This window comes from Lipophrys pholis (assembly GCF_963383615.2).
Source record: "Lipophrys pholis genome assembly, chromosome: 11".
Classification (NCBI taxonomy): domain Eukaryota; kingdom Metazoa; phylum Chordata; class Actinopteri; order Blenniiformes; family Blenniidae; genus Lipophrys; species Lipophrys pholis.
The window spans coordinates 9,506,642-9,524,194 of NC_137631.1; the positions used below are offsets into that span (position 1 = coordinate 9,506,642).

The following is a 17,553-nucleotide window of genomic DNA, read 5'->3' on the forward strand; positions in this document are numbered from 1 at the left end:
AATGTTGTTGAGATTTGTATTTACAGTAAATAGAAGTTTAGATATTCAGCATATTTTTTTATCTTCGATCATCCAAGACGGCAAAGTCTTCAATATTGGGTGATGTTCTGATGAAGCCTTCACCATTTCTTCTTAAATATCATTTTGACGTTCATAGGAAAACGATTAAAACCAAATTGAGGTACCGCAGAGGAAATACAAAGAAAAGCTCGTCTCCCCTGTTCTGTGTGAACGTCTGAAGAGAAAGAGGAGCAGAAAGAGTCTTTCTGCTAAATTCAACAGGCTGGTATGAAAGCACAGTGATTAAACACAGAGTGACTGGGCTGTTTTCAGGAGCAGCCACTCATGAGCAGAAGCAGAGCACGAGATTTCAACTACTCAACTGTACACAACTGATTGGACTCTGCAATATTAACAGGTTACATTCGGATTCAGTTGTCATTTTATACTGTTACAACAGACATGAATGCACACGCCACTTTGTTTACATCCAAGTAATAAGTGAAATGTTTTAAAGGGTTACATAAAAGTCATAGTGTCAATAATAATAGCTTTGCAAAAAAAACAAAAACATGTGCAACTCTCCCAGTGGCACGTTAGAGGAATATGCAGTATTTGGAGGTTTTACTTTCAAACAGGTTTTCATCATCTGAGACAGTGGAGTCGCTTCACTGTGGGATGGGTTTGGTCAGCTTCATGTACACATCCCTGCAAATCCCTGAGAACTGGTCACAGTGGCGACCTGTGGTCGCCCTCCTGTGGTCAACGAGGACTTCACAGTCGCGTCAAAATACACTCGTCAACTAAAAACAGCAATAAACTACAAGGTACTCTGTCTTGATCCTTCAACGCAACAAACTCTCAGTCCAGTCTAGTGAAATATTTACACGTTTCTGCAGGTGGTACTTTTACAAAAGTCATAATTATACGGTAAGAAAATAAATATTCCAATACATTAGTGCAATGCACCGGCCCTCAGTGATCTCATGATCCCCATGATTAAAGCACACCGCCCCCGTTCGTACACACACACGCTCACTCACACACACGCATTGTCATACTGTTAGGAGATATGAGGCTGTGAGCCATCACAGCAAATACCACAGCAAATTAACAAGAGCTGTCAAAACAACGAGAAGTTCAGAGTGCAGATGATGCCACAATTATTTACCACAGCTTGAAGCTTATATTTCACTTGCATAACATTACTCCACTCAACAGTTCCAGGCAGGAATTTTATACAAGGCAAACAGCGGACTGTCCTGTCAAAAAAAAAAAAAAAACCCAGATGCTCACAGTCTAAAGTGACAGCAGCTTCAGTAAAGACTTTTCTTCAGTGTGGCACTTCTAAGACCAGCTGCTTGGTTTGTTTTCTTTCTTTTTTTTTTCGACCCGACAGCCTCGATCCAGGCTGCAACATGGCCTCCACTTAAACAACTTCAGGTGAACCCCTCCACCTTCTCCTCTGTGCTTCCAGGTCTGCATGACAGTGTGAAGGGAGGCGGGGTTGTGCTGTGCTGAGCCACGGTAAATGGAGCTGAGCCTGCGCTCCTCAAATTCCTCCCGATTTGGCAGAAAGAGATGGGAGGTGGCGGGATGGGCAAACTGGGCAACGACGTCGAATCGCGAGGCCTGGGATGGTGTTTCCGGTCCCCGTCTCAAAGCTCCGTCGTCTCCCAGCTCACCTCCCGCGGAACCTGGCGTCATTTAGTCCCCGTGTGGATGACCGTGACAGTGGAGGGTCGCGGCCGCGACGCTTCAGCCACCACGGACGGCTCATCTCGCGCAGCGGCGGGAGCATCAGAGTCCTGACTAAACACTTTAACGGCAGAGGGCAGAGGAGCTATGGGGGGACCTGAGAAGGAAGAAAATGCAGTGTCAGCAGAGACGAACATGTTCAGAAATGAAGCAAAGCCTAGAATGCTCCAGAATCAGCCAGTATCAGGCACTCCAGGCTACTAAATGAACATAGAAGTATAAATTGTCACCATGAATCCGTTTTTTTTTTTACTCTAAATTACAATGTAATGTCAGCGGGTTTTATTAACCATGAATTTTTTTTACTTCATTACTTGTTTACAGGCATCACAGTGTCCTCAAATTCCTGGAAAAGTATTGGAATTAAAAAAACTGTTTTCCAGACCATAGTTTAGAAAGTATAAATATAGACTTTTGTAAAATGTCCAAAATGTGGTAATGAAACAGAACATTAAATTCCTTCCTTTATCGCACAATTTAAGAACGGTGTTTGCACTACTTGAATAACGTCAGGAAAACGTGGTTGGCGCTGCGCAGCGCTGTGGATCGATGTGTTTGTGAAGAAGACATTTGGATTTTCCCTTCAGGTTATGCGGGAAATGGGATGGTTGATCTTGATTTAATTAAGTTTAATGTCTCGTTATTTGCTCTTAATTATCCTCTGTAATGTGTATCTTGTGTTATTGTGTTTTTCTTGCACTGTTAGTTGTGTTTTGTTACCGAGGCTTTTGTATCTTGAGGCTACGCTCCGGACTGCCATTAAAAAATAACTAAAAAGGCTCCTCAAAACACACTGATATTTCTTTGTCGAATTGATCGAATCGGCGCGTTTATTGCGTCGACTACCAAGCCACTCCTAACGGCAGAGCTCCTGTCAAACTCGGTTAATTGAAAATGGCACCCCGAGAGCTTGTTAAACAGTTGTCAAGCAGTTGGGTTGAAGAGGGCAGCAGAGTGAAAAGCCCGAGCTCACAGCTGAGCTAAAAGACAGGCGCGCTGGTGCGGGTCACAGAAAGCATCGGCGGCGTCACTCACAGTCCTTCAGGGAGAGCGGGGCGCAGTCCACAGACTGACTCTTGGCGGGAGCTCGGCTCTGAGGGTTGGCCACCGAGTTGGCGCCGTGGAGGCTGCTGCCGAAGCTGGTGCCCAGCTGCAGGCGCCTCATGTGGCGGATCACAGCCGTGGCGTTGAAGGCTTGCTGCAGAGGCAAGGTCAGAAACAGGTAAAGGGCACAACCGCGGACAGATCTCAGGAGATGGGGAGGCTCCTATGTGTTTATTACTGTTCAGAAAGACACAATCTTTTGCGGGCTGTTTCCTAGAGCTGGAGAATGAAGTCATAAGATCATGGGGATAAAAAGAAAAAAGACCTAATCTTGATTGTACACTGACATGAAGACACATGATGAAGATGTAGGTCTTTGTTGGTGAGGTTCAAAAATATGAGGAGAGAAAAATCTTTCACACTCAGGGAAAAGTTACGATTAGTTTAAGGTTACAGCTGGCCTGCGAGTAGTTATGGTTGAATTTAGAATAAATCTATAGTATGTCACGGTAAGGCAAAGAAATAACAGTAACAGTCGTACTAATCTACCATGACCAGTTAGTACCCAACTAAATGACTAGTTTTCCGCTCGTCTACTAGTCCGGTAATTTAATTACCATGATTGACTTGTCTAATAACTATTGAGGCGACGTGTGTTTTACAGAGAGAAGTTAATGTATGTCTTTCCATCGTTGGACCGTTTTAGCAGCAGCCAGCTTGGCCTTAAGTACTTTGAATAAATGTCTTGCACGTTGTCCAGTAGCGCCACAAACATTGCCTCATAGTTCACTGTGTTAATACCATGTTCTCTAATAAATTGCATAAATAAAGCAAATTTTCCAGCTACACTGCACAGATTTGAACTTTGTTATATACTAGCAGAATTATTCAAGGACTGATGGTGCCCAGTCGACTCTACAGCGGCTAAGTGTGGAGAGGGCCTCCTGTAGGGGGCGAGAGAGAGCCTCAGTAGGGGCACAGCAACAGGAAAAATCTGAGGGTCAGGGAAAGGTTATTCCCAGCAGGGTGTTTTTTTTAGTTTCTAAAAAGAAATGGTTAAAAAAAGAAATGAGTAAAAGATAAATGTATAAAAAATATTTCCTATTTTAACAAACTACATATTTTCAATGTTGACTTCTTTTGTTTGGTGATGGATTAATATGTGCAAAACCTTTAACTGTAATAACTCCACTTGTCTATTTATGAAGATGTACCAGAGTTTAAGAGATTTAATATTGAAGGTCTGTCACCAGCTTGAGAAAACTTGTGTTAATTGAATTCCTGCTCGCAAATATATCTTGTAATCTAAAAAACAGTAAATGTGTCATTCAACCATAACTAAAGGCTTGCGAGTATTGGGGCGCGATGTTGTTTGCATCATCATGTTTGCACACTATTCCATGGAGACTTGGGGACAAAAATAAAGACTTTTTTAAATTTTTTATTTTTAGGCAACACATTTGAAGGTGAGGTAAGTAGTAGTTACAGCTGTGTCACATGCAAGTTTGCAGGAAACTAATGCAAGTGGATGCTGTGTGTGTGTATCTTCAATATTTTACGAGAGAAAGAAAGCCGAGGTCTCGTGTGCTCACCCTCCATTTGCTTTTGGCAAAGTTTTTCCTCATCTGCCGGCTGACTGACTCATGTATGTTCTTGCAGAGCGCAGTGTCTCCAGCAATCCTGGGGAAAAAAAACACCAAAACAAAACACACACAAGTCAAATCCTCTCAGATCGGGCTCATAACAATTCACACATGGCAAAGCAGCATCGCCCTGGTGGTTTGTGTTTCTACGTGTAATGGCTGAGGAATCATTCTCACGCTGTTCCCCTGTTGGCTCCCTTCATTTATTTTCATTCTGCTTAAGCACCTCTGATTGATGGGGCGGGGGGGGGGATTTCATAGACGCTCACGCACCGTTTTCCTTTGCGTCACATCCATCATAATATCTCGGCATGAATGAAAGTCGTTCCTCTCCGCCGTGACACCGGTAACAGGTGTCACAGACCACATATCTGTTTTGGTGAGACCACCTGCCCACAAGATCCACAATGCCCATTACCGGCTAACAGACTTGTGTGCTGCCTCAGCTGCAGACAGCGGCCCACGCCGGCCCACTCTCATTAGCTCTGACGCAGGCCTGGGAAGACATCCCAATTATTCATTAGAGCTTCCACATTCTTCAAGCATCCTTCAGGACGCCAGCCGCTAATTGGCAGCCATTTATTCAGCAGATTTCTCTCTGAGGGCCGGCGGCGCGGAGCAGGGGTGGGCTCGCGGCTCGGAGCCATGGTGACAGATGACAGTGGGAGGACGAGCTCTTCATGACAAATGTGTAAGCCTGCCAATCTGCGTCACACTGCTGTGTAATCACACCGAGATGTGTGGTTCCCTGTGATTGTCTGCTCGGGGTGCCGGGGGGCAGCAGTTAGTTTCCTCACCAGGGGTGCTGAAGAGCCTGATCACAAGTGAATCTCTTCTCGGGGTCCTTCTCCATGAGGCAGCCGATGAAGTCTTTGGCTGTGGAGGGAAAACAAAAAGTCGAGAGCTCGTCCAGTTGAGAACACGGACTGAAAGGTGGATCTGCAACTGTTCTAGTAAACTCCAGTTTATTGGAGAAGGGCCTCATCCATCCTGAACCCCGTCCTCCTGACAGATGTTGGATGCAGCTAAAGATTGATCGAGGTGATATTCAGGAGGTCATGGGCCGCACACGGTGGTCCTCACCGAGCCTCGACCACATCGTGCTCCTCGAGCGGCGTGTTTTGTCTTATCCCAAGCAGCAGCTTACAGCTTAATGGCAGATTAGTCAGCATTTTCACATTACAAGGATACAATAATTATCCTGCTTCCCCCCCTGAGGCTCTCTGGTGCCCCCTAGGGGAAACCCCTCCCACATTTGAGAACCATTAGGCGAGAGTGGCATTAATCAATATTACACAATGCAGATATATAATGTCAGAACTGTCAGTTGCTTTCATTGTTTTTAGGCAATTTTGAAAGATTTTAATTAAACCAACTTCATGGCCTTTAGAGCAACTGACAATATTTCGATAAAAAAAAAGAGAAATTTCAAATATGACCCATTGACCCTGCAAGGTTAACGCTTTACAAGGTAAGTGGCCCCATTTTCAAACATATACCTAAAGCGTCTGCTCAGTCTCATTCAAGCTCCTTTGTTAGAAATATTATGTATTGTATTATAGCAGTAACATTCAGTCTTTTACATTAATCTAGTGATATAATCATACCATTCAGAGAGCTTCTTTCCAAAGCTGGAAATGTGAAATTTGTCTTATTGTGATCGTTAGATATCCATATTATATAAAGTTGAAAAAAGAGAGAAAATTCCTTTTTTATATTTAATATTTCAATTAATGTCATTTACAGGTTCAAACTCTATTTAAGTAGTATATTCAAGATAATGCAGTCCCAAAACTGACAAAAAAAACAACGGCAAGACGTCATTAGTTACATTGAAATAGTATCTATAAATGCTTTCACCAGTCTAATAATGAAGGAGTAGAAAAAGCACAATGCTCACCCATCCTCCCTCCAAAGAAAGTGGGAGTGAGTTCATGTTTCCCCTTCAAGCCGCACTGAGAAAACCTTCTGCAGACGTTTGAGGTGAAAGCTGTGCTGAAACACTCGTCATTAACCGCGGCTGTGCTCCATCACGTCTCCCTGAAAGCCGTGACGGTGAGCCGGCTCACCTGAGTCCACCACAGGTGCTTTTAATACTAATTACGCTGCGTTTCTGCAGCGAGGACAAAACTAAACGGGTTCACGTCAGGTCTCCTTCACAAGCGAGTATTTCCCGCTGTCAAGGTTACGTTTTTAGGGTTGGATGCATTTTTAGGACTCCGCGTCACTGAATTCCTTCTGGATGTTTCCTTCAGGGACGTTTCAAAGAGGCATCAGGGAGATCGGTGCCGCTTCAAAAACACCCACACACCAAAGTCTGGACTTTTTCAATGTGATACACCAAGAATATAAGGAGGCTTTCCAAGGAAATCAGGTACACCGTCTATTTAAAAGTATAGAATTGAAGAAATTCAAGCATTTGTAAATGCGATCTGAATATTGAAAGGAAAGGCTTGTTTGTGAAGACGTGCTGGGAGCAACTGTGTTTATTTTCATGAAGCTTTTCAACAGATTTTCAGCTGAACCCAAACAAATGTTTTTACTACTTTTTGTTTTTTTTAATTCAGCAATCCTGATTTCTCTAGCAGTTAACTACTGGTATCTTAGCCAAAATATGAGATTCCTGTTATAAATTCAAAGAAATGTGGATTTTAACTGAAAATCAAATCTGCACCCCTAGCACCCCCCACCCCCCCATGGACTACTTTAATGTCTTATCATGTGACACAATACGACAAAGGGGGAGTTCCATACTTCCTCCTACTGTGTTCCTGTTTCATTTGACGAACTCTCCCAGACATAACTGCAATCGTATCTGCTTAAGGGAGGGGTCTCACAACATTGTTGACGATGTAAATAACATAATAAAGATCCAATATGACCTGTCAGTTGTAAAGCACATAGTGAACTGGAGGCTTAACATTGTTGAAATTGCAGTTTGTTTTTATTCACATTTCTGGCTTGTTGTGTGTTGTAAACTGGTGATCTTAATGATGCATTGATACTTTTTTGCACTAAAACATTATTATAATATAATTATTTACCGGTCCGGCCCATTTAAGATCAAACTGCACTGCATGTGGCTCTGAAGTAAAGCAAGTTTGACACCCCTGACTTAAGGCAAACCTTTCAAAACTACTTTCAATTTCGAAGTCTAAAATAGGTCTCAATGAAGTTCATGTGCTGATATAAGTCTCCGTGACAGCATGACAGCATGACATCTGTCTGCTCTGAGCTCGTCAAAATTAGACCGGCACACTTTTTATAGAACCTCGAGCACAACTTTAATGAGCAGGTAAAAATAAAGAGAAAATTAAAAATCAAAACATCCCCCTTTAGTATGTTGCCGACTGTGTCGGCCAGAGTTTGGCTTCACTGTAACGTGTTGGGAGACTGCCGCCTTTCTGAGAGTCCAACAAAAAGCTCCAAGGAAAGAAAGTTTGGAATTCAAGGTGCAGGAACCATTAGTTTCCTGATGGTTTTGTCATGGTGCAGGTGACAACAAAACAGGGAGCCGCTGTGGCTGAATTCAACTAAAAAGAAAGAGAGTTAATCTAAATAGCTAAATATTATACAGTTTATCGAATGTGTGATCCTAATCCACACATGATGATCGAGCCTCAGACGAGCTCATCCGAGAGTCATGTCGCCTGCTATCACAGAGTCATTTTGTCTGATAGATATATTTACAGTTTTGTACGTTTTCAGGGCCCCATTCGGTAAAAACACCAAAGAGCCTTCAAATAAAGTTCATTATATAAGCGGAGAGTGTGGCGGCTCACCAGAGTCTGATATGTCGTCCCAGTACGGAGCGTCGAACTCGTAGTCGGCCTTCAGAATTTGCTCAAAGAGCTTCGAATCGTTCTCGTCGTAGAAAGGAGGGTAACCGCAAAGCCTGAGGAGATGAAGATGGAAGATTACACAAGCGCAGCCCCTGGGAGAGCCGCCGCCCGGCTGATGTTGGAAACTTCAACCCAAATCTAAAAAGGATTTGCTCGGGCCTAATCCCATTTACTGGCAGTTTGATTTTTCATACAGCATGCCAACAGGAGACGGCGAGGGATTATCAAGACTGCATGAACACAGAGAGGAGAAACACACACACACACACACACACACACACACAATAACAGCCCATTGGATATGGTGGGCATGTAAACGGCAGACGTGAGACATAAATGCGTTTAATTGAGTTCTTGACGATGAAACAACGAAAATATTCCAAAACAACCAATAGGCTCATTTGTGAGGACGGAAGCGCTTGATTACCTTAAAGTCTCTCGCACATAACAAACGGAAAGCCTCACCAGGGATTTTCTTTGCGCTAATGAGCGACAATACTTCACCTAATTAGGCCGGCAACTTCATGTGATACTTTCCACTGCAGGCCTCACAGGCTCGCCGTTACAAGAGCCGTGATAGGCACCGATACAAATCTGTGTCCACCTTAAAAGCCCTGCTCCTAAAACGCAGTGCACACCGAAGCCTTTTGTGACGCTCGTCATGCTGAAGAGTCTGAGGAGCAGCCCCTCAGTCACTGAGAATCAACAGTTGTTACCACAGAGAGTTTATTCCGGGTGGCAGCGAGGTGGGAGGAGCGAAGCCGGGATTTGTTTTTTTTCAATGAGTGTGAGGACAGGATGTCAGTCAGCCTGCACTGATCTGCTCCACTCACACGGCGGCCTCCAGCGCAGCAGACCAGGGGTCAAAAGGTCATGAGAGTCTCTGCTTTTGTTTCCTCGAGTGAGAAACTTTATCACACTTTCTATCTGGGAGGGAGGCAGTGGTTTGTTGTGTGTTTTCGAGGATTTCTTTGTATAGACTCATCTGCTGAAGAAAAAAAGTTATAGTGTGAGATTAGTTAAGAGTTTAAAAAAAGTGGTAGGAATCTAATAAATAGGATCGTTCTTCCAACTAATTTTTCGAGCAGGGTTCATGAAAATTTGCAGAAAAAAATCTCCAGTTGTTGGCCAGGTATGTCACTATTTGTTAAATTTATCATGATAAATATTTAATATTGTATTTTTATGTCAGTGGTCGTGTCTGCAGGGGTGTGGGGGTGTCTGTGTAAACTCCATTGGCCCTGTAGGGTTCTATTCTATTTCCAATTTTAATGTAGTTTCATTGTTTATATCAGAGTTGTTGCATTAATGTGCTTAATTTGAACTTTCTGGCAGAGTCACTCTTTTGCTAGTGTTGACATTCAGCTTGGAATACAACCACAGAGTTGTTCCCATTGTTCAAAACTTCTAATTCAAGTCAGTTTCTCCATTGACATCCATTGAAAAAAGAAAAAAAAAAAAAAAGTAAAGGTTTCAGTTTTTTTACTCACAGAATATAAGCGATGACCCCGATGGACCAGCAGTCCACTGCTTTACTGTAGGGCTTCTGTGCTAAAACCTCAGGAGCTGAAAGCACAGAAGAACTTTGATTTGAAATGGTCAGAAATAACGAGTATTCGTGCAGTGAAACAAATGCAACTGAGCAATCACTGTGACGCAGAGGCTGGAGAAGAATGTCAATGTTGGCTAATGTGCCGGCAGCAGATGGCCAAGGTTAACCTGTGGCTACTGGCGGATTAAATTCGGTTGTGTTTACCCAACTCCAGCATCTCATTATCTCAGAGCAAAGTTTGTCAGCGAAGCATGGGGCTCAAAGGGCGTCCTCACCCACGTATCCAGGAGTCCCACAGGCGGTGGCCATCACGCCACCTGTTCCCTCCATCTTTGACAGACCAAAGTCGCTGATCATGATCTTTGACTCATCGTGAGGACTGAAGTACAGCAGGTTCTCAGGCTGAAAATAGAGGCAACGTGTCAAAGACGTGCACCGTGTGCTGTGTGAAGGTTTTGCGGATTGAGTTACAGAAAATATGAAGCAAAAACAGTAAATAATCTCGCTGGGTTCGTCTCTTGACAGTTTCACATTTCATCTGAGCGGATTCATTTTTTACAGAGAAACTCCTGACATTTAACGTCTGATCACGCCGCTCGCACAGGTTAAACAGAGGGGATTTCCCCGTCAGCCCTTCGGCGAAAAATAGCCTGTTTGATAATAAACACTGTTGCACCTTCAGGTCTCTGTGCACGATGGCCATGGAGTGCAGATAGTTGACTGCGTCCAGAACCTGGCGGATGAGCCGGCTGGCGTCCATCTCTGTGTAGAAGCCCTTTTCCACGATGCGGTCGAACAGCTCCCCTCCAGACACCCTGGAAGCAAACACAGAACAAACCACTGAGAAACAAGGCTATTTAACACTACAAATACACTGCAGTTATGTCCCACAAAGTTTGATCGCACAGAAAAGAGCTGGTAAGTCACTACAAGCTGTTTACCTGGGCTTTTTTTTGCCCAGTAACAGGAATTTGTGCACTTTTCTGGAGAGAATGATATGTAATTTGAAGTAGTTTATAATAGCTTTTGGTGTGAAATAGCGGTTATCGAGAATAATTGTAAGTCAGGGCGACTTTATTTAAAATTACAACCTTACAAACTCAATTCAACTTTATTACTAGAGCACTTTAAAAACAACCAGAGCTGTACATAAATAGACATAAAAGCCAAAAAACAATAAAAACATAAAATACAATTAAAATAAAATCTCAAGCTGGTTAAAAGCCAAGGAGTAAAAATGGGATCAAGATTAGTTTTAAAAACCTCTAAAAACATAAATACTTTCATAATCTGCTAATATTGTAAGCATGTTGTATATTTCTTTCATTTCATGTGCTTGAACTTATAGCCTCCAATAATGTTTCATTGTGTGTAAATAACAACACAGCCTGAGTGATGCTGGTTTATTTTAGTTTAATCGATGACAATGAGACGTTTCTGTTGTCCCAAACAAAGAGATCGTTTCTGTTTTCAGCCATAAACCTGCAACATATCTTGGTTTTAGTGCAAATAATGTACTTTTGTGATTTTTATGGTGAAATTCGTGAGCAGCTGAGAGATGTGGAGAGAATATGTGAAATTAAAATGCTGGGAATTTAAAAAGTGCATCTGGTGGTAGTTCCCAATGCCTCCAAAAGCATGTATTTGATATGTTTTCTCTTCGTGGGGAGATTTTGATGATACATTTTCTTCCTTAGTGGTGTCCATTTAATATGAAAGTTTAAAAAAAACCAATTAATTCGTCAGTTTATGCAATGTCCAAATGATCTCCACCATGATATTTCACACACAAAAAAAAATCATTGCTTGATTCCTGCAAGATATTACAACCACACAAGCTCCTTAAAAGTAGGTACTTTACTTCTCGAGAGTTTTTCATGGAATTAATCAAAAGCTGGAAACTGCTTTTTTTCATAATCCCGGGCCTATAAAAATACCTTCTTTTGTCTAGTATTCTAACATCTATCATGTATTATTGAAGTCTTTTTGCTGCAGTGTTGGGAAGTGACGGAGCAGCCTTTCTCTGCAACTTTGAGCTGCATTTGCAAGTGACTCGCATCAAGTTGAGCTTTAAGTACGAAGAGTGCGGCTGGCAATCACCTTTTACACTAATGAGTCTCGAAGGCAACATTAAGCACCTTTCAGAGACACCAAAGAGGCCAAATGATGGCCGGCTAAATTGCTGGAGGCATTACTCACAAACGGTGTGAAATTACGCCGGGAAGGGAAAGGTCTGAGGGAGAGTGACGACATACGCCACACACAGAGAAATGACAGTGCTGGAGAAAGTGTGCACTTGGCAGCTGAGGGACACATTTGAAAGGACGGTTTGCCTCGCCGGAGCAGATGAGGGTCGGAAGCAGGCGTGAAACTCCGCTGTGGACCACAAAACAGCTTTGACAAATACAATCTGTATTTACAAGACTTTAAAGAATTTTGTTTGGCTCGGTGGCTTTTTTTTTTCAAAACTACAGAATACACTCAAACTAAGAGTGATTTTAACATATTGATAATGAAACCTCACACTAATTTCATCAGAAGCAGGACAAACTATTTCACCTGACACACAAATATTACAAGCTGAGAAGGTAATGTAGTTATCAAATGGGGAAAAATATAAATGTCACTCACCACCACAAAATCTATTCTTCTATATTCCAAACATGATTGTTTTGACTATCCAATGAGCAATAAAGCAACCGTTACCGTTTCAGTAAAACACAGTCAGACTGTCAGCTTCACTATGACAGAGTCATTCATCTACAGATAACACGGCGCTATTTTCTCGTTTTTGCAGCTCAGTTTGGGCATTTGCAAGCTGCATGAACTAAATCTACTCATCTTGTGTCAAGGCGGGTTTACTTTTTGAAGATAACCACAAACGGGCAAGACTTGGTCCCACAAATTTCTTAGAAATCAGCAACATATCAAAAAAAAAAAATACATTTCCAAGCAAAGAATTTAAGTGTAAAAATAACAAATCACTCTGGGGACTAGAATCACATTTGTACAGCATGAATTACAATAAATATTCCATGAGTAACTCATCTAACAAAAACAGTGCAAAGCTCTTTGTGTCAAGAACAACAGCCGTCAATGACAATATTCTCTTAGAAATCTCCCCATGAAACCAAATGAGCTTTTTTCACTTCAAAATGTCAAATTCCAGCTGAAGTGAAGCAACATGCCAGTTAAGTTTTGGACGTGATGTGACGCGCTGCATTTTTATTTAGCTGAGCTGCACTTATAAAGCCGCTGTTGTAACCCTGCCTCGTTCTGCAACCACTCAGGCAAAGCTTCAAGGACATCGCAGACACTTACTCAAGCAAAAAAAAAAAAAAAAAAAAAAAAACTACTGAACTGAGCACATTATCAAAATGACAGGCCAAATGGGAGACAAAGCGCTGACCCAAACAAACAGCTCCGTGGGTTGATGTACTTACAGCTGCATTATGAGGTACAGGTGGTTCGAGCTCTCGTAGATGTCTTCTAGAGCCACGATGTTCTCGTGCTTTATCCTGCGAGAGACGACAGAAAATTCACTTCACTCATTTCAGCACAGGACACAAAAGACATGCAATTAACCTTTTCATTCTTTTCTTCTTTTTTTTTTTCTGTAACAGCGAGGTTTTTTTTGGGGGGGGGTGGGGGTTTTTGTTCCTCCTTTTTTTTGGATTCAGCTCTTTTGTCTGAGCACGATGAAGCTGACCAAGTACCCAGGCATGTTGTTCACACACACGGGCGTGTGTGTGTGTGTGTGTGTGTGTGTGTGTGTGTGTGTGTGTGTGTGTGTGTGTGTGTGTGTGTGTGTGTGTGTGTGTGTGTGTGCGTCTCAGAGGGTGCTGATCTATGAGTCACGATGTGGTTTTCCCCGTCAGTGTGGAGCACCAGAAGAAAATGTTATTGACCGGCTCGAGATGCTGCGAGTCTGTGTCCAGGCAACAAAATTAGAAAAAAAAAAGAAGAAGCCAGCCAGGCGAGGTGATATTCAGATTCAGATGAGCATCTTCAGGAAGGGTCAGTGTATGAAAGGGAAGATGTGGGAGTAGAGGAGCAAAAGGAGGAGGAGGAGGAGGAGGAGGAGGAGGCGTGATGGGGAGACGATGGTCTCAAAGCACCAAACAACCTTCAGAACTTTTTTTTATTCTTCTTTCAAGGTCCAGAATGTGAAATGAGGTTTGATGGCTCTGTGACTAACTGAGATGAGTAAAAGGTGTGAGGGAAGTGGATGAGGAACCAAGATGGAGGAAGAAAGAAGAAAAAGATTGGGTGGGGGGTGGGGGGGGGGGGGGGGGGGGGGGGAGTCAAAGGATAGCAGCTGTTACCAAGCAACTACAGGCAACAACTGGTGTGCTCACTTCAAGAATGACAGATAACTGAGCTTCTCGGGGGAATTACCCATCAGGAGGAGGACGGCATATCACCTGGTGTCAATGTAATCCTCTCATGGTGTGTGTGTGTGTGTGTGTGTGTGTGTGTGTGTGTGTGTGTGTGTGTGTGTGTGTGTGTGTGTGTGTGTGTGTGTGTGTGTGTGTGTGTGTGTGTGTGTGTGTGTGTGTGTGTGTGTCTGTGAGAGAGTGTGTGAGAGAGTGTGTGCACTCCAGAGCAGCAATGTGCAGCGAAGCTTGAGGCAGGTGAGGAACTGAGACTTCTATCCAGGCCTACTGGCAACTGAAACCAATAGAGTAGCTTTAAGTCCTCATTCAGTCTTTGGTGAGTTTGTCATATCTGAATTCTCTTCGCATCTATGAGCGAAAATCACATTTGTCCAAAATAAAAACAACAACTCTTGGTCAAAGCACATCTCTGTAGATTCCTAATCCTCCAGCCATCAGTGATGTCTCATGTTCTTTCCACCGTACACACAGATGTGGTACTTTCTGTTGAAAACAAACCCCAACTCTAACCCTAAAATGAAGTTGTCCATCTTTCATTTTTCCCCACATCTACCAACCATATCATTAAGACCAGGCCCTGTCGTCTGAGGTATGTCGGCAGCACATCCTTGAGCCTATATGGTCTGTCCTGTTTCCCAGACGTCCACAACAGCTTGATCAGAGACAGATCTGGGGGATTCAGAGGTCAAGTCAAGACCTCAAAGTTTTCGTGTTTCTCAAAACATTCTTGAAGTATTTTTGTTTATTGACAAGGTGCATTATCTTGCCAAAGCAGGCCAGTGGCCAGAGGACATGTCTATGAAAGCGTGCACAGCTTTAAAGCATAGGTCAGTGGAAAGTGTCAAAATAACATTGAAATGTATGTCAGGCCTTCGAAGCTGGAAGTTTCTCCACCACAACATTGCCCATTGCATCACACTGCTTCCACCAGCCATTGTCCAGGTTCAGTCGTTGGTGGAAAAAGGTCAGTATGAGCATCCTGGCTGTTCTGTGGCTATGCAGCCCCACACAACCAACTACAATACGCTGTTTAGTCCAACACTTTTCCATCATGTCACTGAGCCTTGACCATCCATGATCCTGTCACTGCTTCAGTCATAACACAGCTCATACCTGACCCACTTTGCACACCTTTTAGCTGTACAGTTTATTATACTGATCATAAAGTCATTGGTTGAAATTCAAATCTGTCCTGTAAAACACATCAGCAGGCAAATATTAATTGTATTTTTAACATTCAATGACGACCGGTGATGCCGGACTTGCACGTCTCAACCCCGAAGGGCCCAAAAAAAGGTGGATCGATTGTATTTTACAAGTCACTTAAGACTGACAGTGCCTGTTAAATAAACTCAGCCTGAATAAACTGACTCAGAGTACAAAGGAAGGAAACTGTGAGCTTCCTGCATGGTGACCCCTCATCTAAAGAGGCGTCCTTCCTCCTTCCCCCGGGGCAGCGCAGTCAGGTGACACCTACTTCCTCAGGACGGCGATTTCATTCTCGATGCTCGTCTCCTTCCCCTTGAGGGCCTTTTTTGGGATGCACTTGATGGCGACCATCTTTCCCGTGGCCTTCTCCCGAGCCATCACCACCTCAGAAAACGCACCGCTAAGAGAAAAAGACAGACAGAAAGAAAGAAAGAAAGAGTGAGACGCATTAGTCCCGCTTTATGCACGCTCGGACAATATTGACACATCGTCAGAGAGTAGATAGAGGGGCACTCAGAGGCAGACAGGCCAGAGTACACAAACAGCATATTGTGAATATTTACTGAGAACTGGCAGAGCCCCTCACTATGGCTGACAGCCCTCAGTGTTGGCGCACGCTCGGTGCTTGTGTGCAGCCAAAAAGCACAGCAAACACTTTTAAAACCTCTAAAAAACACCCATTTAGGGTGGCGGATAGCGTGTCTTCCTCTGCCATCTGCCTCCATACATGGGAGCCTTTAAAAACAAATACCAAATTAAGGGAATATTTGCACCAGCAATCTGTATCTGTTGCTATGATACCACAGTGATAATAAATCTCTCTGAGCAGGCAGCGTGATTGCCGCCCCCCCCCCCCCCCCCCCCCCCCCCTCTTCTTGTTTTTCATTACACACCTTTTTTCCCTCCATGCACCCGCAGGAGGGCTTCAGATGCTTAAGATTTTAAAAGGGACGGATTCTGTCTGGGTCGTGATCACTGAGCAAAACATGATCAAAAAGACTAAAGTGAGGCTGATAAAGGGATGAACTGATGACTCTGATGAGAGGCCTTCTTACATGAAAGTGAATATGTGAACTGACGTTACATGAGGACACTCAGATGGCGTTTGACTGATCTGCCATGTGTGCAAAAAAAATGTGGTGTTTTGCCTCCTCACTGCATTCCTTCCTGTGCCTGTTTCTTTAAAACAGCCGGGGCGAAGCCTCTCCTTTTTGTATAAGATGTTTTTGACCTGAGATGACCGAGTGAACACAGGCAGCGGCACAAAAACAAGAGGGGCTTTACAGATTTGTCAATTCATTTAGGATTTTCTTCACTTTTTATCACAGCAATGTCAGCATAGCCAAACAGTAGGATTTAAATCTTTAAAACCGATAGTGTCTATATTGTATAAAAATAGACATACTATTCTCTTGGGAATATGCAAAAATAATCCAAATGTGTCATATGTGTTATATAGCAAATTTTCAACAAGACGATGAGGTACAGAAAGAATTATAAAGCTCTAAATATAGCAAATGATCCATTTTTAAATATGATTTTCAGTCAAGCCCTAGTTTTGACCATATAAACCTATGTGCCAATAATGTTAGATGTTAAAATGTCGAACAAGAAAGAGCACATGGAGCAAAAATTTCAGTGTGTCGCAGGAAACTATTGTACATGTCTTTTTGTTCAACATTCAAGGTCTGATATTTGCTCAAAAATTTATTTTGTGGGGGGCAAATACATTATTTAGATAAAATACAAGCCAAATGATGTAGTATTTTGCATTTTCACTTCATAATGGGAATATCTACCGTTTGATTCCAGGTTTATGGACTTTGCATGTTCTCTATGGGTTTGTTTCCTCTCACAGACCAAAGACATGAGTGTGTGTGTGTGTGTGTGTGTGTGTGTGTGTGTGTGTGTGTGTGTGTGTGTGTGTGTGTGTGTGTGTGTGTGTGTGTGTGTGTGTGTGTGTGTGTGTGTGTGTGTGTGTGTGATTGTCTGCCTCTCTGGGTTTGTCGTGTGATGGAATGGTCCAGGAAGTAGTGACCGTCAATTGGACAAAGCAGATATAGAAAATGGATGGATGGTCCAGTGGCCTCTGCTGATTTCAATCTGAA

At 43.0% G+C, this 17,553-nt stretch overlaps 1 protein-coding gene across 1 annotated transcript in view; it reads right to left on the bottom strand.

Annotated features, from left to right (window-relative positions):
* The window catches only part of camk1db (calcium/calmodulin-dependent protein kinase 1Db), a 26,913-nt gene continuing 9,360 nt past the window's right edge, over positions 1-17,553 (bottom strand). Inside the window, exons 2-11 of the mRNA XM_080475074.1 lie at positions 15,714-15,845; positions 13,283-13,357; positions 10,516-10,654; positions 10,115-10,241; positions 9,778-9,853; positions 8,228-8,340; positions 5,243-5,321; positions 4,395-4,482; positions 2,794-2,956; positions 1-1,855 (exon numbers count right to left, since the gene is read on the bottom strand). Of these exons, the coding sequence (XP_080331200.1) occupies positions 1,704-1,855; positions 2,794-2,956; positions 4,395-4,482; positions 5,243-5,321; positions 8,228-8,340; positions 9,778-9,853; positions 10,115-10,241; positions 10,516-10,654; positions 13,283-13,357; positions 15,714-15,845 (1,144 nt within the window). The 3' untranslated portion in view covers positions 1-1,703. The remainder of the gene's footprint in view (positions 1,856-2,793; positions 2,957-4,394; positions 4,483-5,242; positions 5,322-8,227; positions 8,341-9,777; positions 9,854-10,114; positions 10,242-10,515; positions 10,655-13,282; positions 13,358-15,713; positions 15,846-17,553) is intronic.